Source organism: Pecten maximus, chromosome 2 (genome assembly GCF_902652985.1).
Source record: "Pecten maximus chromosome 2, xPecMax1.1, whole genome shotgun sequence".
Taxonomy (NCBI): domain Eukaryota; kingdom Metazoa; phylum Mollusca; class Bivalvia; order Pectinida; family Pectinidae; genus Pecten; species Pecten maximus.
Genome location: NC_047016.1, coordinates 45213631 through 45235714, shown reverse-complemented (window position 1 = coordinate 45235714; position 22084 = coordinate 45213631). Strand labels below are relative to the sequence as shown.

The following is a 22084-nucleotide window of genomic DNA, read 5'->3' as shown; positions in this document are numbered from 1 at the left end:
TTTATGATGTAAAATCGTTGAGAATGTACCTGTATTTTTAGAAGAAACAGACAAGTAACAAATCAATTAATGTTCTATATATATTTATGTGTTTTACAATCAACCAAATGCTACTAAAATGATAACGAGATGTATCAACAAATGAATAAAATGACTTCAAAATAGAGAACCAAACGAGTCTTCATTAATATCTTCCAACTTCTTGTGACATAATCAAATAATTCAAGGGAGATAACTGATATGTCAGTAGCATACATCCTTAATGAAAAAGTTTAGCACACTTACTCATTAGTAATAAAAAGAATTAAATTCTTGACTTGTTTTTGTAGTCATGCATTTTACCAGCTTTAGAAAATTATGTTAAATTTACATATTTTAGCTTTAAAAATAGTCCAACAGCTACCAGCAAAGTTACACAGGATAATGCAACTGCCTTTCTAATAAAATAAAGCTGGATATGAGGATTACATCAAAACACCTTACTGAATGAATCAGGAAAACTTGTTATCAAACAGGATGCCATTGAACAAGAGGCACATTGGGCCTGCATACCTCACCTGGTAGTTACTGATTTTAATTAATCAAAATATTTCAATTCTAGGCCTTTCAGGTTGTGAAAAGACATTTGAATGTTTTAACAAATTTGACCTTTTGAATATGGGTCAAGGTCATTCCTTTTCACAAACGTTGTGGGTCCTCATCACAGGATATACTAATGAAACATTACAATTGTAGGCCTTTTGGTTTGTGAGAAGAAGTCGTTTGAATGTTTTAACAAATCTGACCCCTTTGACCTTGAATTTTGGTCAAGGTCATTTCCTCAGGCAAAATTTGTTGGCGCCATTCCAGGAATCTACCAGCAAAATATCATGACTCTAGGCCTATTGGTTTGTGAGAAGAAGTTGTTAAAATGGAAAAGATGACACCGAATAGACAATGGACACCATACCTCAGCATAAAACATAAAATGAGTAGTTTTCAAAATATATCAAAATTTTGGATGAAATCGGTGACAGCACAGGACAAGGAATATGATCCACGATAAAGTTGTGCAAGGTAAGAGGCTTAATGGTTAAAAAATGACTTTAATGAACATTGGTCCTCATAAAACATTTATATATATAATTAGTTATGTGTATGGATACATCTTGTATGAAATATGTAAATGAATATATTGCTGTAAAAATATCGTTGGCAAAATACAAATGTATGAATATATATACAACCACTTACATGTCTATATATAGCAACTTTCAACAAATGTTTAATTCCTGATCTCGGTTCTGAATATTTTAACTAAAACTGTTTGTCTACACCTCTGATTTTCGTTATCTAAAGCACTACTATGCTTTTCTTATTGCTTCATATTAAAGATAAAAAAAACAGATTTAAATATATACAATATCTGAAGATGTATTATTGCATTTCCAAAATTCCATGTCAAGAAAATTTCTTATAACACCATATGGATTCTATGTGTTATATAACAAGTTTACTTTCAAATGAAAGGGTTTCAGAGTTTACCTTTTCTGGATCTGTATACATACAAGCCAGAAAAATGTCTAAAACTGAATGTATAATATTAATTTGGCACTAATGAGGCATCTTGGTTTATATACATTATAACACAATGTTCATATCTTTAATTTGTGAAATAACATCGAAAATCAGAGGTGAGGCCATCATTTATTTCTCTTTCATCACTTCTAGGGAATAACTTGGTTACAACTTTGAAGGTCAAATGAATCGTAACCCTTGGTTACAACTTTGGAGGTTAACTGAATTGTAACCCTTTGTTACAACTTTGAAGGACAAATGAATCGTAACCATTGTTTATAAGACATTTTGTATCCAGGAGTACTACATCTTCTCCGATTCAGTTGTACAATTCCGAATGTTTTGAATGAATATAAGTAAAAAATTATGAACTTAACATTACAAATCGAACATACTCTATTCATTGCTTTCAAAATTTTAAACTAAGTTTATAAAAATACAGAACTATATTAAGTATTGTTTAACTTTTTTAATGTACTCTTTATACTTCACACACTTAAAAAGTTTCTTCAGATTCAAAGGTCATTCATTATCATTATCTAATATATTACAATATCAGAAGAGATTTTATATTTAGGTTAACCAATTTTTTTACATGTATTGTGGAACATACCATGTATAAAATAGCTGACCAGTGAGAAGACAAATATTTTTTGCTACAATATTCATCCAAAGTTTACTTTTAATTACACACAGAAATAGCAATATTCAAACCTGCAACGGACAGTTCAGAATTATTTCTTTAACAGGACACTTCACAGACAGGAGATGACTTCAGTTGTAAAACATTTATATATTTACACTAATTCTACGTGTGCAGCACCCATATTTGAGCCTTACATTAGAAGTCACACATACACACCACAGATCAACAAATTAAGCCAAGTCAACAAGTTAAGTTATAAAACATATAGACTGGAATCGTGACAGAGTTTGATCATTCAAAATTCCTTATAAGCAAAATTATATATTCAGAATCAAATACAATTTTTTAGGCTCAACAGTTCTTGTTAATTTGATGCAGAAAGCAGCTATTTAGTTGGGGAAGTTATCGTAAAAAAAAAAAATGGTTTGGAGTGACATTGATTATCTGAAATATTATCATCTACATGTATTTTTTTTCAATGAAATTTCATCAATTTATACTTACTGTAAAATCACGAATGTTCATGTTTTTTTTTATATATTAATTTAATTTGTGTGTCATCAAACCAAAATTTGCTGTGAGGGGCATTATCATATCTATGGTATATTATTAGGACTTTTGAAACTATAACATTATTTAATGGATGTTTGTAAATTTTCTTCATGAAATGATTTCGTTTTGGAAAACTAGAATATTTGAACCTCATGAAAATATAACTTAACAGTATTTTTATTTGCTAAACAAAAAAGAAAAAAGGAGATTATTTTCTGATCCTAATACTGAATTAAAAGAGAGCAAATTTTAAATGTCCCCAAAAAATAAATTAAAAGTCAGCTGATCTGAATATAAGTTGTTCAAACCTAAAGGTAACTTTATAAAAAGAAACAGCTAATATAGACTTGATCAAAGCATAATATACATATATGTCTTTAACGGTTGACTTATGTATGATAACCACATCAGTGACTAGTATTAATTTTACATCTTGATGTTTCTAATTAACATATTCAATCATGTAATTGAATGATTTGATCACATAAACAATCTATATAATACACCATCTACAGTCTCTTTAAAAGTAACAACCAATTGTTAAAGATAAAATCTTAAATATAACCTCATCTCTTATCACATTCCGTATATCTTAATCATTTATAAAACATATTACAATTAACAAAGATTGTAATTAAAAATTATCTTAATTAAAAACGATCTTAATAAAAAATTATCTTATCAATAATTATCTTAATTAAAAACGATCTTAATTAAAAATTATCTTGATTAAAAATGATCTTAATTAAAAACAATCTTAATTAAAAATGATCTTAACTAATAATTATCTTAATCATTCAAAATTGCTTATCTTCATCTTAATAGTCTACAAGGAGCCACTACAATAAAACACTTCTCTGAAACACTTAAAATGAACATCATTGCTTGACATCATCCCCCACCCTTGTGATCATCCCCTCCCCATGAAGAAATCTGGCACTTTTACTGTGACAATAAAATTTTCATTAGAAAAAGATTTTTTTACAGAGATTCATGATTTTTAGGATGCCTGTCTTATGTCTAGGTCACAGGGACTTGTCACAAATTCTGAACTCCATGGTATTAATTACACATACGTGTACCAGTACACAGACAGTGGTATCAGAAATAGGTGCCAAATCCCTACGAATTTATGGGTTTATAATTCTAACTCGAACATTATATGGATTTAATTCATCAGAATATTATCACTCTACATATATCATTACTACAGGGTGATCCAGTTTATTTCTCTATAAAGTCAAACTATTATGCAATACAAATAAACCGCAACAGTTCAATCTCATTATCTAGAACTCTGCTTCTTAATTCCAGTAAAAAAAGGTCTTAAAATATTTCAATGTCTAAGAAATTCCAATCCTATACATGCCTAGATTTTATGTAACTGGTACTTTTGTAAAGATTCCTTAACATTTTTAAATGTATTCGATTTGTTAAAAATTAAAAATGTGAAAAGTTGAATAAATACTTGTGTTAAAGATAAAAGCCTGTAATTGCTTTGAATAATTCAGGGTTTTCCAAATTTGTAATCAAAAAGGTTTTCTCAGCTAAATTTAAAAGAAAAGTGACATAATGAGTGCAGAATGATCTACAGAATTTTACCCCACCTGTCTCTAATATCTAACACCCACCTGCCTCCAGTTCCTGACACAGTACTATTGTCCTTTAAGTATTTCATTATCACTCCAAAATGCAAACATTTGATCTACATGTTCGTAAACAATATACAATCTGTTGTTTATAAAACACCAGCCAGCTGGTCTGTTATGTTTAATTATATTGTAACAACTGAAAATAAACATACAAATCTTGTGTCATAAATGATTGCCTATTGATCCAATGCAAAAAGAAATCTTAATGAAATAACAATTATTTCAGATAGTATAGTATATTTTCTAAAGGTAGATTTACAGCCTCCAAAATATCCAAAACTCTTTTTGTTCTCAAAAAAAAAAAAAAAAAAAACCATTATCGTTGAAGAACTTGATTTGATAAATTTTAATAAAAGGTGGTAAACTTTCTGATATATGAGTAGATTAATGATATTAAACTATTACTGGGTAACTACATCTATACCTGTTTTCAAGTCTGAAGTTCCAGAATGCATCTGATATATTTACAAATATTCAAGGCCAACATTCAACAAACGTACAAATAAAATGCTTTTCATTTGACACAAAAAAAAAAGTGGCCCATGGGCCTTGACGGTCACCTGAGTCTTAAACATGTAACTATTTGCTATGTATTTACAATTTTTATCTACAGGGGCCATGAAATTTAAAATTTTGGTTAAGAACCTGGAGACCATTCCATCCAAGAAAAGTATTTGGTTCTACCACATCTTGCTAATGAGATGAAGATTTTTTTTGAAATTTCAGTCAACTTGACTCTTTTTGGCCCCGCCCTTCAGTCCCTTGGGGTCAGCCAGAATCAATATATCCATGCTATGAAACTGCTTTCAAATGTTGGCACACTTATAATTCTAGACAAGTTTGAATTACTTCCAAGGGAAATGAAACAAATTAAGTTTAAAAATGTTGCTTTCCTATAAAAACTATAGTTAAGTTTAGCCCTTTCCAGAGGAAATGTGAAACCCTTGAAATTTACAATTTTAATAAAGCACCTTGAATAATTTGATTCTTCCTTCTCTGGGTCTTTAGAAGATTTCTGAAATTTCAGTTGATTAGACATGTTTTGGCCCTGCCCCTAGGCCCCTGGGTGGTGAGGACCATAAAATTATGGTTAATCTTTGGCTCAAGAAGCTTTCTGAAAAATTTTAGCAGTTTTTGAGATGAAGTCAATAATGTAAAAATGTTAAATAACGTAAGACGACAACGGAAGGCGACGCTCAACACTTGACTGACAATGTAAACGACAGACGAAGCCAGATTGAATAAGTCAAGTGACCTCAAAAAACAAAATTCTGAAATATTCATATCACAATTCTTAAAATATCAACCAGTTAAAATTTTATATATATGATCTACATATTGCCTGCAAATGTACTCATAAAAAATATATAGGCCATGCATGGTCATTAACACATTATGCTACATAATGATAAATAATTTTTAACACATCGTGACAAGTATATTTGACTAACCTTGATTTCTTAAGGAGATAATGGTTGACTTATCGTAAAAACAATTTTGTTTTAACAGTCATAACATCATAACGGCAAATGTTCACAACAGCACTAGTTACCTCCCTTGTTTTACTCTCTACAGCTTTGGTTTCAAGGCAACATGGATTTATAGTTGAGTCATACATTCTTTTTATTTTGCCATCACGTCCTCGATTTCCCCTAAAATTACTATTAGACTGGAAAATTAAAACTGTTAACAGTCCACAATTGTTGCAACAACTAACCACAACAAACACTTCTTATGTATAATGTTTTAACAAACTTTTAAACAAGTTAATATTAGCATTTCGTGTTAAAGAGAACACATATAAAGGAAAGTTGTGCATCCAAAGGCAGAGCTCCTATAAAATCATTTCATAAATGTTCAGGTGTCACCAAATGTATCGTAAAAAGTTCTAACAAGGATCTAATGAACATTGAAATTTGCCTTAAAATGACAATATTGCAAAAAAAGTAAATACACAATTTCAATTTTCATCTTGTATACATATATCTCAGTATTTCTAGAAATATTAAAACAATTTTTCAATACAATAGCATTTTTTGGGGTAGGACTATCATCTTATAACACAATTAATATGGTATATTGTGACCTTCCTCTTGTATCTTGATTCACTTCTGACTAAGGGGGTCAAGATCTGCTAAAGAAAAATCTTCTGATCCCATAGATAATCCTTGACTGAAACCCTCCTGTAAAAATAAAATATAGATAAATAGATAGAGGATATTGAATGGTTTCCCGTTTAATATAACATATACAATGTATTTCACGAGTATGACACAATATCGATATTTTTAAAAGTGCGGGAATCAGTAATGACGTCATCTCTTTGTGACGTTACTCCACGTCAACTTGATGGCACCATTTTGAAAGGATTAATCAACGCAATTTAAGCGTTTTCTGCTGTTATAGGATATTCTGTGCATGAATAGTTAACGTCAAGTGAGTATTTTGTCAAAAACTAGTCTGAAAATTTCAGAAATACAACAAAATAACCAATCTATTGGAAAAATCGGCAAGTTTCAACAAGGTGAATACAAAGGTCCGTTCTCATTGGTCAAAAACGGAAAACTTATATTTTCACTGCAAAACTTATATTTTCACTGCAAAATCTTATATTTTCACTGCTCATCGGTGCAGTGAAAATGTAAGTTTTATTAGTCTGATAAATTTCTATATTTCACTGGTAAAAATGCAATAAAACCTTTTTTTTTTTTCAAATCATTAAACAATGTATCTAAATAAACAGTCCTCAGTTCTGATCCTTTTCATCTGGGTTCCAAACATGTGAACTTGAAAATATCATCAATTATATTATCTTACTAAGTGAAATAAGCTTGTTTGACAGCTCTGATAGCTAGCTTAAATGTCTCCTGTATCTGGAGGTAGTAACACCCAGCAGGTCTTAAAAGAGGAAGACAAAGATTTTACCTGTTAATTAACTCACCTGAACATCTAGTAGAAACTTATCCATGCTCTGTATGGCCTGGTCAATTTCCATGGAACTATTGGGGTTGAAGCTTGGCATACCAAAAGGATCTTCCTTTGTCTGACCTCCGGCTGTAGCGGTGCCAAAAGGTGTCGCACCGAAGGCATCCTTTCCAGCTGTTAATTAGTGATTAGCAGAAATTAAACCATCACCCAATAAATAATTTTGAAATAGGAATTTAAAAATCTTTGCTATTTGATGATTTCAGCTGGCTGCTTTCTGTTGAATGATGTTCTAACATTTTTCTAACACAAATGATTACTCTTCAAACTGAACTCAGCCATAAATTATGAAACTCTACTTAAGACCATGTTATGCTGTGACCATCACCAACATTCAAGCTTGCAAAACCAGTAGAACAATCTACTCCATCACCCGTCTCCGATCTTTTGTCACTTAAACTTAAACAAGGAAAACCAAATACCTCTATTGTGATGTAAATTTTTGTTTTAAAAACTAAATCAGGATGCATACCGATCCAGAACGTCTATATTTAAGGCCATTTGAATATCCTGTAGTTTTTTTTTTTTTTTTTTTTTCAGGAAACTTTTTATGTGTAAATTCAGTGCCAAGATCTTCTTTAGATCCAATGATTTGAAACACAAAATCAAAAAAAGGTTTAAAATTTGCTTTTAATTTGGATTTAAATGACTCATATGTTCCAGTGTAATTACATGAAAGAAAAAATAATAATGTGATAAAAAAGTAAATAATGAAATATTCAAGATCATTTCAAGGTCGAAAAGAAATTCTTTTCAAGACTGTATGAACATAACATCCAGAGTAAAATTATCTGGCATTTAATAAGATATCTCGTGATTTGTTCTCTAAAGGTGTATTTCTTGATACAATATGTTCAACAAAATCACATGACCAATCCAGTCAAGTTAGGAAAAGTTGGTTGGGGCTGCTGATATGCTTCAAGAATTGTGGTGACTTCAATAGGACAGTGCCATACTGCTGTACCTAACATAATATAATGGTATTGACACATACAACTCATCCTAATTCTCAATTCCATGTAATTCTTTCAAAACCAGAGAAAGTTTGGGTATCAAAAATACTGGAATTTTTTTTTTTTAATTTGAATATATGACAATTTAAATATGGATTACAGTAGGTATTGTATTTATCCTTGAATAAGCCCAGGTAGTCAACACATCAAATTTGACTTAAAGTAGTAAGTAGGCTTATTGTAGGACAATGTAATAAAGTAGGGGTGGGTGTTTTGTAGGATAATTTTAGCATTTTAACTGAACTGCAACAGACATGGGCATGCTTATTACTAAGTAAGAGCTTATTGCTGGATAATACAGTTTATTGGAGTTGAGTTGGTAAAAGTAACGGGGCTATTATTTAAATACAATACCATATTAATGCTCGTTACCCATGAACTGATTAACACAAATTCATAGAACTTTTAAAACGGCTGTAAAATGAATAACAGTTTTAAACCAACTAACAGTATATAATGTTAAACCATCATGTTAGATCATGTGACCACTACCTGCTTGGCTATTGGTCGGTTGAGAGGGTGAAGTCAGTGGCAGAGGCTGTGGCTGACTGTGTGTCCTTGACCTTGAACTAGGTGGGGGTGGTGACACTACAACAACATGGATAGAAAAGCTGTTGTCATGACAACCATTTTGATATATATAGCACTTTCAGTTGCCATGACAACACAACCCAACATGTGAACAAACAAGAACATGCAAGCGACATAGAAGTTATTGATTGGATTGTCCTTGTACCTGTATGACAACTGTGCCAAATATACACACACATATATACTTTTTGTGTATGTGCCAAAAAAATGATATACATTATCAAGTCTAATCTTATTAATCCATTTGTTGTTTTGAAGTTTTCTTCATATACTTACTGTACAGATGTTTATTTGGTGCTAATTGTTTCTCTCTGATTTTCCTGAGCAGTTATCAGATTTATTATCAAAAATAATTTGCTGTGATCAGTATAATGAATTTGTCTGTAAAATATCAACTGAATACATATTCTCACAATACAGTGAGAATATACAAACAATACTTGGTAAGATTTCATACTGAAATGCTATATATATATATAGACTTATTGTGAAAATGTATACACTGTACTTTTCAATAATTTCTTCAGAAAATCTCAGCTATCCACAGACAGTAAAGCAGAAAGCCTAGGCGTACCATGAAAACACTGCATATGTGATCCCCTCTTTAACAGCATGCAAAGCAACCAGCCGGGTGAATCCCACAAACAGTGTAAACATAACATATACTCCTATATTTGAAATTTCATTTTTATTCGTCCCCTACCGGGGAAACCAGGGGGACTAAAGGTTCCTCCTCATCCATCTGTCTGTCTGTCTATCTATCTGCCAGTCCGTCCACCAGTTTTCAACACTTTTCTTAGCCATGTTCAAGGTATTTGGTGAAAGTTGGTATGTAACTTCAGTATGAGTAGCTACAGATTAAGTTCTACTTTCATGGCTTTGGGTCAAGGTTAAGGTCACCGTTACTATTTTTAGTGGGGGCTGGTAGGGGACATGTATTGCTTGAGCAATACCTAACATGCATGTTCATTCAAATTTTAGCAATCAACTTGCAAGTGAGCTGAAATGAAAAACTGGTAACAAGTTTCATAATTCATATCAGAATGGGAAAGAGGCTTAATTCCTTAACCTCCTGAAGTAAAATTCTCAGCTAGACCTAGTAAAATATCCTTCTTATCATAGCATCAGAAATTTCCAAGGCTTTCCTATGTTCAGACTCAATAGTTGTAATGAAAATCTTTAAAAATTTTGGGTAAGATGTAATTATATTCTGATTCCAATGTTATCATATTAACTTGATCAAATATATGAACAAGAGGCCCAGAGGGCCTGTATCGCTCACCTGGATTTCATGAGATATGAAACAAGAATGATGATTAGGTATATTTGTCACTGGTATTGCCATGTCAATATATTATAGGCATTTTATATGGGTATGTAAGGTTTTTATGCCAAAAAATGCATTAATCCATGAAATGAAACTGACTTTTGGCACAACCCCATAGGGATGCTACCACACAAATGTGAGTGATATCCATGGCTTAGTTTCAGAAAAGAAGTTGTTTAAACCAATTGACCCCTTTTAACCCCACCCTCTGCACCCCGGGGGGTCAGTTCCTTCCTTTATAAAATTTTGAATCCTTACCCCAAAGGATGCTACCCACCCCTCAGCCCCAAAGGGGTTGGCCCCGTCATTTGTTTAATTTTGAATCCTTAACCCAAGGGAAAGCTACCAGTCAAATATTAGAGATATCCATTGCTTAGTTTCAGAGAAAAAGTTGTTTATGTCAATTCTGCCAAAATGACCCCTTTTGGTCCCGCCTCTCAGCCCCAAGGGAGGTCACGATCGGCCCCACTATTTGTACAATTTTGAATCCCAACCCCAAAGGAATGCTCACAGTCAAAAATGAGCAATATCTATTGCTTGGTTACAGAGGAGAAGTTGTTCATATCAATTTAGCCAAATTGACCCCTCTTGGCCCCGCACCTCGGGCCCCCGTGGGGTCAGCCTCACCATTTGTATAATTTTGAATCCCCACCTAATAGTGATGCTACCAGGCAAATATGAGCAATATCCATTGCTCGGTTTCAGAGAAGAAGTCGTATATATCAATATAGCCCAATTGACCACATTTGGCCCCGCCCCTCAGGCCCCTGGGGGGTCAGTCCAATGATTTGTACAATTTTGAATCCCCACCCAATAGTGATGGTACCAGGCAAATATGAGCAATATCCATTGCTCAGTTTCAGAGAAGAAGTCATTTATATCAATATAGCCCAATTGACCCCTCTTGGCCCCGCCCCTCAGGCCCCCGTGGGGTCAGCCTCACCAATTGTACAATTTTGAGTCCCCTTCCAATAGTGATGCTACCAGGCAAATATGAGCAATATCCATTGCTCAGTTTCAGAGAAGAAGTCGTTTATATCAATATAGCCCAATTGACCACATTTGGCCCTGCCCCAGTAACAGTATGGCGTAAGCTTACCTTGGTCCTTCGGACCAGGTGAGCTAAAAAATGAATATGTTAAATATAACAGAATTTTTATTTCCAGTGAATTGAGGAAGGTGGACAAATGTATTTTTGTTAGTGAAGTCCGTGAAACTTATGTGGCTCCTTTTTGTGTATACCAGTTGTCTCCCTTGGTAACTTACATATTCCTGAACCTTGACCACCAGAGGGAGCGGTTGTGCCGTTAGTTCCATTGGTTTTTGGTTCGCTGTAAATATGACTTTCTTCAATCAGCAGGTTTTCTAGTCGTCGTCCGACTGATGTCTGTTTCGCGGCCTGTAACTAAAACAAGTAAATAACAAATATAAACAGATTTATTATCAAGAATATAGAGACTTAAAAACTATGGCAAAATTAAGAGTTAATATATACAGATTTATTACCAAGAATACCGAGATTTAAAGACTACAGCAAAATAAACAGTTAATATAATAGCAGTACATCCTATTCTTTTTAAAATCAAAATGCCTTTCAGTACATCCATGCATGGAAAATCAAATCATATACAATTGTACATGGTATATTTTTATCACAGAACAATCGGAACAAAATTTCCAAAGATATGGTATATATTTTACAAAATCTGTTCTAAACTCACACTATCAATCATGCATGAAATTACGTTGACAAACCAATTAAAATTAATATACGTTTCTAACATCACTGAGGGCAATGCTAGTGCTTTACACATCCAGAAACCATATTGGACAGGATAAACCTTGTTCTTTTGCCAACAGGTAGAGTTGCTCAGTCAAAAGTGCAATGCAAATGATTTTTAGTGATAAATTTTCAAATCAAGAAGCTCAAATACTGATAATTTTTCATCTAGTTTTGAATTTCGAGATAGAATTTGAAGTGTTAATACTGATTATTTTGTATTCAGATCTTTTAATAGTGATGTTTACTGACAACCGGATCAACCACACATAAGTCGATCATTGTAACAGTCATAAGTTTAAAAAAATAAATTCAAATTAAGCAAACAACAGCACTTTTCTATCTACAGAACAGATCAACAAGGAAGCAGGTAGTACAAAACTGTGAAGTAAACAATAAATAAAAACAGAAATATCTAATCTTGTCAAGTCACTATATCCATAATCCGACAGTCAGAACTACTAAAAATGGTTTATAACAGATTATGCATAACACTATAACTATAGTTATCTTATAAAACTATTAAGATTTTGTATCCACAATTCATTATTAATTCCTTGATAGGCAAATTCAACAATTACATATGAAAGGTTCCATTTTTTAGACATATTTTTCAATCTTGATTATCTTTTCTTTAGAATTAGTTGAATGTTTTCCAAAAAAAAAAAAAAAAAATTAGGCTGAATGACAATTGTATTGATGTCAAACATATTTGAAACATTTGAAGATATGTGAAAGCATATTATGAGTTTGGTATACTTTTCATCCCAAACATGCAAAACAATTGTAAGTTTACTAGTGTAAACTGTCATGCATTTGTGCACTGCTTACAAAACTACCCAACATCCACATTTACAGAATGCTGAACTTAAATTTGTATTTTTTCCAATGTTTTTTTTTTCTGTTTTCTTTAAAATGATGTCCACAGCCAGGTTTTATTTTGTCCATTTCCCATGCTTTACAGATTTCATTCACCATATTTTGACAAGTTTGGTCAAATTCACATCACACAACACTTAACTAGATATATTTCTCTAAAGCACTGCAACTTAAAATAAAGCTGTACAAATTAAAGAAAGTGAACAAAATTAATAAATGACATGCAAAACAAAAACTGTTATTTCAAAAGCTCCAACATCAGGTTAACATGCTATATGAAATAATCTCTAAACAAAAATTAAAGTGTTAATGAAACTACAAACAAATATAAGAGTTGGTTAGTTAGTTAGTAAGAGAGTGAAATCAAGGGAGATAACTCTATTGTACCTCCGACTTATTCTGATCGTCAGTGGTACTGTCGTCTGTTGGAGGCGAGCTTGCTAGTGTAAGTATTGTCGAATGGCCTTGTGACGTATTTAGAACATCTTTGTCATTCTCATCTGAAATCTTTACACAATTTTCTAAATTAAAACATCTGAAACACTTGTATATCTTAAATAATTAGATGGATTAGGTTTAATTAGCATATTTTGTAATTACAAACACAAACAATTTACAATTATGAAAATGATTTATATCAAAAATTAAAAATTTACTGCTGTTTCCACAGGTAAAGGTGTTTTTCCTTTTAGCATATTATTATTATTATTTTTTTGTTTGTTTGTTGTTTTTTTTTAAAGTTAAATATTTGCACATTGTCATTTGTAGGCACAGGAAGAAATCATGTACATGTACTTGTATATAGTTTAAAAACTGGAATACAGAATCACACAGAATTATATTAATCAAAATTACCATCCCCAATCTTGTTAGTAGAATTAAAAATTACACATTAAAAATTGTATTATTATTTTTTAGGTAATGATTCATTAAAGTTTGCTTTCGATTGGTGTGAAAATAGATGAAACACTTTTAAATTCTAATAAAATTTTGAATTCAGAGATTTATTTTTTTTTAAAATACCGGTAACTTAAAAATTATGTTGAAAATGGAATTATCATTGATATTTTTCAAAATAAAATAAATAATTTTTTTGAGAAAAATATTGAATAAATATTATTATTTCTATATCAAATCAGTAATATATGATACGAAGATTGAATAAATGTTTTAGTATAAAAACGTTTATAATTTGATAAAATATTTCAAAAATACACTTGTTATGGGGTTATTCAGTAACACAGATGTTAAAATAAGGATGTTTACCGTCGGAGAGGTGTGTCCATTAGAAGGTGAGTCCTGTTTAAAATTAACCAATGGATATTGACAACTGACTCCTGGTAGTCATGGTTACAGTCATAACGAATAATTAATTAAAATCATCAGAAATCTAAACATTTCATACCATGACCTCCAGAATAATATTCCTTTGCATATATCATGTTCCTGCTACGCTGCCATGACTTTCAAATTCAACATTCTGTTTGACAAAGATAACTCTGCTTCAAAATTAACTTTCTGTGTTATAAGTTTCAAATTTCAAAATTATAAACATTCTTTTCTACAACTGCCGAAGAAAGTAATTTAGACTTGCACAGTCAGAGAAATGGACCTAGTTTGAAAATTATACAATGTATGAATAGAGTTTTCTCTCTCAACTTTTTCAGCCTCAAAAAGTACTTGCGAACAAATTACAATAAGACAATATTTCAGAAAATGCAGATTGTCCAGATGGAAGAGGACTACAGTATATATAATTTGTGTATAAGATTTAGGAAGATATCAGAATACTCAAGTGTCTGATTAGACAGGTTTTACTTTATAAAATTCATGCTGGACATATTGTAGTAACATAGCACACAACATAAAGGCTTAATGGATTCACGATTCCATTTCAAAAATGCATAACTTGCAGTAAGGCAGCCAGACACATCATCATAAACATGACAATATAAAAACATCATTAGAAAGTCGCATCATACATCACAGATATATATTGTATTCAGTAAAATGGCATTTTCTTCTCCTTTAAACCTTGTTAGCAGCTTCTATCCCAAGAAACACAATGAATACTGTACTGTTTTTTCTCTTTTTCAAACTGTAAATATAGGTTTTGTGGTAGGCAATGTTTCTGCAATAACTAAAATAAATGTGAAATTCTTTAATAAAGATTTTGAAGAAAAATGCTTCTTTCCCAAAATTTGTCATCTCAGTGCCACAATAGTAGACAGCTTAACAAGTTAAGTATATGGTGTCTGATGACCTATATATGGTGACTGATGACCTATATATGGTGTGTGAAGATCTATATATAGTTGACCTATATATGGTGTCTGATGACCTATATATAGTTGACCTACATATGGTGTCTAATGACCTATATATGGTGTCTGGTGACCTACATATGGTGTCTGATGACCTATATATGGTGTCTGGTGACCTTTATAGTTTGATGACCTATATATGGTGTCTGGTGACCTATATAGTTTGATAACCTATATATGGTGTCTGATGACCTATATATAAGTGTCTGGTGACCTATATAGTTTGATGACCTATATATGGTGTCTGCTGACCTATATATGGTGTCTGAAGATCTATATTTAGGGCCTGATGACCTATATATGGGGTCTGATGACCTATATATGGGGTTTGATAACCTATATATGGTGTTAAATGACCTATATATGGTGTCCAATGACTTATATATGGTGTCCAATGACTTATATATGGTGTCTTATGACCTATATATGGTGTCCAATGACCTATATATGGTGTCCAATGACCTATATATGGTGTCTCATGACTTATATATCGTGTCCAATGACCTATTTATGGTGTCTAATGACCTATATATGGTGTCTAATGACCTATATATCGTGTCCAATGACCTATTTATGGTGTCTAATGACCTATATATGGTGTCCAATGACTTATATATGGTGTCTAATGACCTATATATGGTGTCTAATGACCTATATATGGTGTCTAATGACCTATATATGGTGTCTAATGACCTATATATTGTGTCTGATGACCTATACAGAGTTTGATGACCTTATATTATTTCTGATGACATATATACATCTCTCACCTGTTGATTTCTGAGGTTGTCTGATGTCGTCTGTTGCCTCTCCAGTTCCTGAACTCTCAGCCTCAGAGTCAGGTTTTCCTTCTCCAGACCTTGAACCTAGCAGGCCAAGAAGACAACATACAATAGTCTACCTGATGAGTGATTCCATTAAACATTTTCTACAGAACATCAAATGTACCAATTCACTGTTTTGATGAATTTAGGCCTTTCAGTAATTCAGAACAAGTTATTTGAGTAATTCAACAAAGTTGCCGCCTGTAACCTTGAATATAGGTCAAGGTCATTTCTTTTTGCAAAAATTACTTGACTTCATTTCATCAAGATGGTAACGTAAGTAGAAAAGTAGTGAGTTTTACAACCTTGACCCCTTGAAATAGAATATGGTTCTGACACTGGGACCTAGAATATGGGTCAAGGTGAGCTAATAACTATATATAGTGCCTTCATTTACAAAAAGAGATCATTAAATTATTTCAAAACTTTGATTCTGACAGATTTCAACAATGTCTATTATACTGGTAGTTTTTTAATCCCGGAAATGAACACTGATTAGATATTTTGTGATTTATGCGGGTAAGTTGTGTTTCCATGAAGCCTTACCTTTTTCTGTAACATCAAATATTGTTTCTTTAAATCAAAATCTCGACTTGATGTTTCCATGAATCTCCTGTAGGCAAGGTCAAATGCTTGTCCTATGGTCAGCGTGATCTCCTCAGCCTGTCAACAAATATGACACATTGTACGAAACGACAGGATTATATAAACATTGTAAGTGGGGAACACGTCCATTCCGACCACCTGTCTATATATACATCCAAAACGGGGAGGTAAATTCTACCTCTTATAGATTACACACATCTACAATGTAAAAGGATTACTGCCAGTAAGTTTCATTGAAATCCCATTGCATTATTATCATTACTCAAGATATTGAGCAAAAACTGTTTTGGAAATATTCAAAGTTTTAAAATGAACAAGAGGCCCATGGGCCTTAATGGTCACCTGAGATTTGAAATATTTCAGTTTATTTAATTGACCCTTTTTGCCCCCCCCATCAGCCCCTAGGGGTCAGTCAGGGCCAACATATGCATATTATCAAACTTTCATTCCATGCTGAAAAATGTAAACCAGAATGAATTCCAATAGCAATCAAAACAAATCAGTCAAAAATGTGATTTCCCTATATAAACTATAGTAAAATTTACTCCCTCCCCAGGGGCAAACTTGTGACCCAAGGGTCATGAAATTTAAAATTTCAATAAATTAAAGCACCATAAGACCCTTCAAACTATAAAGTGTATTTGATTCCACCTTATTTCAGTCTTGAGAAGAAGATTTTTGAAATTTCAGTCAATTTGGCCCTTTTTAGCCCCGCCCATCAGCCCCTGGGGGTCAGTCAGGGCCATCATGTGCATGCCATCAAACTGTCATCCCATGCTGACAATGGTTACAAAATTAGAATGAATTCCAATAGAAATAAAACAAATAAAAGTCAAAAATGTTATTTCCCTATATAAACGATCGTAAAGTTTAGCCCCACCCCAGGGGCAAACTTGAGACCCCTGGGTCATGAAATTTACAATTTTGGTAAAGCACCTTAAGACCCTTCCATCTATTAAGAGTGTTTGATTCCAGCATATCTGAGAGTAGAGAAGAAGATTTTTGAAGTTTTAGTTAATTTGACCATTTTTGGCCCCGCCCATCAGCCCCTGGGGGTCAGTCAGGGCCAACATGTCCATGCCATCAAACTGTCATCCCATGCTGACAATGTTTACAAAATTAGAATGAATTCCAATAGAAATGAAATTAATTAAAGTCAAAAATGTGATTTCCCTATATAAACTATAGTAAAGTTTAGCCCCTCCCCAGGGGCAAACGTGAGACCCCAGGGTCATGAAATTCACAATTTTGGTAAAGCACCTTCAGACCCTTCCATCTATGAAGAGTGAAGATTCCATCATATCTGAGAGTGGAGAAGAAGATTTTTGAAGTTTTAGTCAATTTGACCCTTTTTGGCCCCGTCCCTCAGGCCCCTGGGGGGTGGGGACCATATAATTTACAATTTTGGTTGACCTTTAGCCATAGAAGCTTCCTGCCAAATTTCATAGAATTTGGTTTGTGGGTTTTGGAGAAGAAGTCGAAAATGTAAATTGTTTACGGACGCACGACGGACGATGCACGACGCACGATGCACGACGCACGACGACCGCCAAAAGGGGATTAGAATAGGTCACTTGAGACTTTGTCTCAGGTGACCTAAAAATTTAATAGTCCAACAAAAATAAATTTCTATCAGATATTGATAATTTTGTGGTCCACTGATCCTTTATAGGTTAGGCTAGTCATTTAATCAACTGATCATTCCACAATCAAATAAATTCTAGTCGGAACATTGGAATTTCAAGTTCTTGTGATCATAATACATTCCATCAATTTCTATAAAAAATACCTGGAAAATGAGGAACACAAATTATTCATACAATCTTGTATGTGATAAAATGTTTCCAAAAGAACCCATGTCTAGTTTTCTAGAGAAAGGTTTCATGGAGAAAATCGATGAAAATTAAAATTAAAAAACAAATGACCTTTTGACCTTGACCGAACACTCAGGAGATATGGACATCATGTAGTTTTTACTTGTGGAGATTAAAATGTTAATTTATATAATCAAAATCCACTTACACATTTTTCACTATCAAAGACGTAGCAGTAGTGTTGGTTAGAGTCGCCGGCCTTGGCTATAAACGTAAACATCCTCTTGTCAGATTTATCGTCAGCACAGTACGATATTCTGTGTAACGCGTACTGATGCATAATCATCTGTAAAATAAGTATGTTGTATAAACAGGGACATTCACAGTATGGAAAGGATATAATAAGTATGTTTTATAAACAGGGACATTCACAGTATGGAAAGGATATAATAAGTATGTTTTATAAACAGGGACATTCACAGTATGGAAAGGATATAATAAGTATGTTTTATAAACAGGGACATTCAGTTTGGCAAAGATATAAGGATCAGCATACCACATTATAATTGTCTGTTCTTTCTTGCTTTTCTTTACCAAATTACTTTTGAGATTAAAAAAAGTTGTCGATGTAAGTCAAAGGTCAAACTAAGTCACAGCGACCTACTTTTGGTGCTTTATCTAACCTTAGTTTTTGGATCCTGTACTGTGACTCCATCTGCAGATATCGTCAGCTCCACTTTCGGTGGCTTTTGGCCTTCCGCCTTTTTGATGTGTTTATTGAACTGAAATATAATTACAATCACAAAATGATATGGTACATTTTTTTTTCATCTTATTACTCTTCAAGTATTTCAAAAATATGATCATGTTACTCATATCAGTTTGATGTCATGACCCTTTGCCGATGTGATAGGAAAGAAAAAGGCTTTTCAAAAAAGAATATTTGACGGTTTTGGTAAAAAATTATTTATCACACTCACATACCAAAAATGTGTCAACTTCTGTCAATGTTCCCCTTTGTTTTATGCATTTTCATAAAATTTTTCTTTGAATTTTCCCAATTTTATTTTTCAAAGGATTTGTACAAAATTTTGCACACTTTTAGAAAATTGACTCCTCTTTCAGGTCATAAATTGGTATCATTATTTTTCTGCACCATGGACATTTTGTAATTTTTTGACATCATTTTCTTTTTGTCCCTACCAAAAGGGTATCACAAAAAATTTGGCTCGCCAGTAAACATCAATTTCTCAGAAAATGATGACTTGGAAGAGGAGATATTTATATTCTATAAGTGTGGACAATTGTACAAATCGTTTGAAAAATGAAATCAGGAAAATACAAAGAAAAAAAAAAAAGATGAAAATTCATAAAATAAAGGGAGAAAATGACAGCAGTTGACTTATTTTGTGGAAGTGCATAAATGTCTTCCTTCAGAAAATTTCATTTCAGTTAATACTGTATATAAAGATGACATCTGACCACCAGTTCCTAACATACAAGACTGATCATTGTCTTGTTAAGAATACCTCCAGTTGACCCCTGTAAAATGTCAGGGGGTATAGACAAAGATTTCAATTCATCATTTAAAGGAAGGACGAGAAAAAATCAGAGGAAAGATGAAAAAATTAAAAATACAATATTTACGCTTTACCAAAAGTGAGACAATAAAAATGTGAAACAATGCACCAGACATGTGATTAATTTGACAATAGGAGCCAGATTAGACTATCGAGAGCCATTACTTTTTGCCAGCTGTACAACCTAAAGCCCTGTGGGTATTTGTCTGGTTAATGTTACAAAAATACGACAGACGAATTTTATCACAAGAAATCTTCAAAAGCCATACAGCTTCAGGGAAAATTGTGTGCATTGTCTAAATCTTCCTTTGGTCTGCTTAATACGTCCACTGGGCATAGAGTTGTCTGTACTCTGGGCAAAGATGCTTTGACGGCAACTTTAATTTTGGGTAAATAATACGGCTCCCGATAAAGTACTTGTGTCAGGCAACTTATATTAATATTAATGTACATACATACAATTTTTCAGCCCAAGAAATGATAAAATATAACTTTTTTTTCATTTCTTTTTTTGAATGGTTTATTTAAAATTGATCAGCTTCAAAAAGACATTTACTACAAACCATATTTCATCAGTAAATTAATGAAAATCATAATGAAAAAAACTGATATTGTATGTATCTTAATTATTATCAGTTGATGAAAAATTCAAAAACTGCTTGCAAATTTTTCAGTTAAATTTTTGTTGTTTTTGTAAAAGTTAATGTTATCTAATTGACAGAGCATGGAACAGGGTCCCTGGGCTCCACATTCCATCAGCTACCAAAAAAGATAACCAATCTTTGAGAAAGATCGGCAGTTATTTTAACTTGAACAGCCATGGCTGCCATTACGGGCTCCATACCTTCCGTTTCCTGATGGCATCTTTCACAACTTCTGTTCCTTTGGGATTCTCCACTTCACTTTCGCCTAAAAACTACAAAGTTAACACAATCATGTAACATGTCCGTTCCGATCTCGTTACCAGATTCTAACACAAAGCCAGCCATGGGATTGGTTATACATTTATTGGTATTTATTGAAATGCAATGTAATATGGACAAATCTACAGTACATAGTCATGCGATCAAGGATAACATATACACATTTGGAAATATTCCAGAAAATTTTACCACGTAAGGAATTCTATCATATATGTGTTGGATAACACAAGTAGAGTATCAAGTTTTCGTTTTTAGGGATCACATGTACTTGATAGCAGATGAAGTATCCAATACAAGCACATTTGTATTAATTAGATATTTGTTTTAATTAGATATTTGTTTTAATTAATTATTTGTTTTAATTAAATATTTGTTTTAAGGATTCTCAATTGAAAGTGTACGTTTGTATAAACATGGAAAAAATATGTTTTTAATATTTCCATGTCCATTTTAATACATTAATCATCGATATTAGGGAAATAGAAAGACTACGGTCATACCGACCTTGACATTGTACACAATGTGTCCCCGCAGTAGAGTTTCCGGGGGATGAACCCATTGCTTGTTAGCTGTGAAACAAAATACATATAAATAAATATGTTTTTTCGATACACTACTATAACACGATTTAGGCATATGAACTCTATAAACTTACGTCTGAGAAATCTCTCAAAGTTTATAGAGACCCATTTACATCTATAAAACCACATCACAGGTTTATGTAATGTAAACAGAGATGTTTTGGTGGACACAATCAAATTTGCACATCACAGGTGTAAATTTACACACAGGTAATATTTGGTGTAGAAAACGACATACCAGGAGTCGGCAATAGTGCAGTCATAATGATTGTAATGTTAAGGTGCTAGAATAGGGATAAATTAACAGTAATAGTGTCATAGAGATTATATCCTCAAATAAGCCCCCCCCCCCCCCGCCGACCCTATCGTAAAAGTTTCTTATTTAAGTTTGGGGGTAACTTATTTGTGAACCAATTTTAGCCATAGATATATTCTAAAATTGATGATTCT

At 32.6% G+C, this 22084-nt stretch overlaps 1 protein-coding gene across 13 annotated transcripts in view; it reads right to left on the bottom strand.

Annotated features, from left to right (window-relative positions):
* Positions 1-66: 66 nt before the first annotated feature.
* LOC117322231 (PTB domain-containing engulfment adapter protein 1-like) overlaps positions 67-22084 on the bottom strand; it is a 70531-nt gene continuing 48513 nt past the window's right edge. For 6 of the 13 annotated variants that reach the window (XM_033877023.1, XM_033877020.1, XM_033877021.1 and 3 more), the window contains 12 exons: positions 21558-21622; positions 20975-21046; positions 19234-19332; positions 18759-18896; positions 16677-16793; positions 16077-16172; positions 14249-14281; positions 13370-13489; positions 11590-11728; positions 8898-8993; positions 7349-7506; positions 67-6590 (listed from right to left, as the gene is read on the bottom strand). In XM_033877023.1, the coding sequence (XP_033732914.1) occupies positions 6513-6590; positions 7349-7506; positions 8898-8993; positions 11590-11728; positions 13370-13489; positions 14249-14281; positions 16077-16172; positions 16677-16793; positions 18759-18896; positions 19234-19332; positions 20975-21046; positions 21558-21622 (1211 nt within the window). In that variant the 3' untranslated portion in view covers positions 67-6512. The remainder of the gene's footprint in view (positions 6591-7348; positions 7507-8897; positions 8994-11589; positions 11729-13369; positions 13490-14248; positions 14282-16076; positions 16173-16676; positions 16794-18758; positions 18897-19233; positions 19333-20974; positions 21047-21557; positions 21623-22084) is intronic. The other 7 variants (XM_033877011.1, XM_033877015.1, XM_033877016.1 and 4 more) reach the window with 7 other exon arrangements.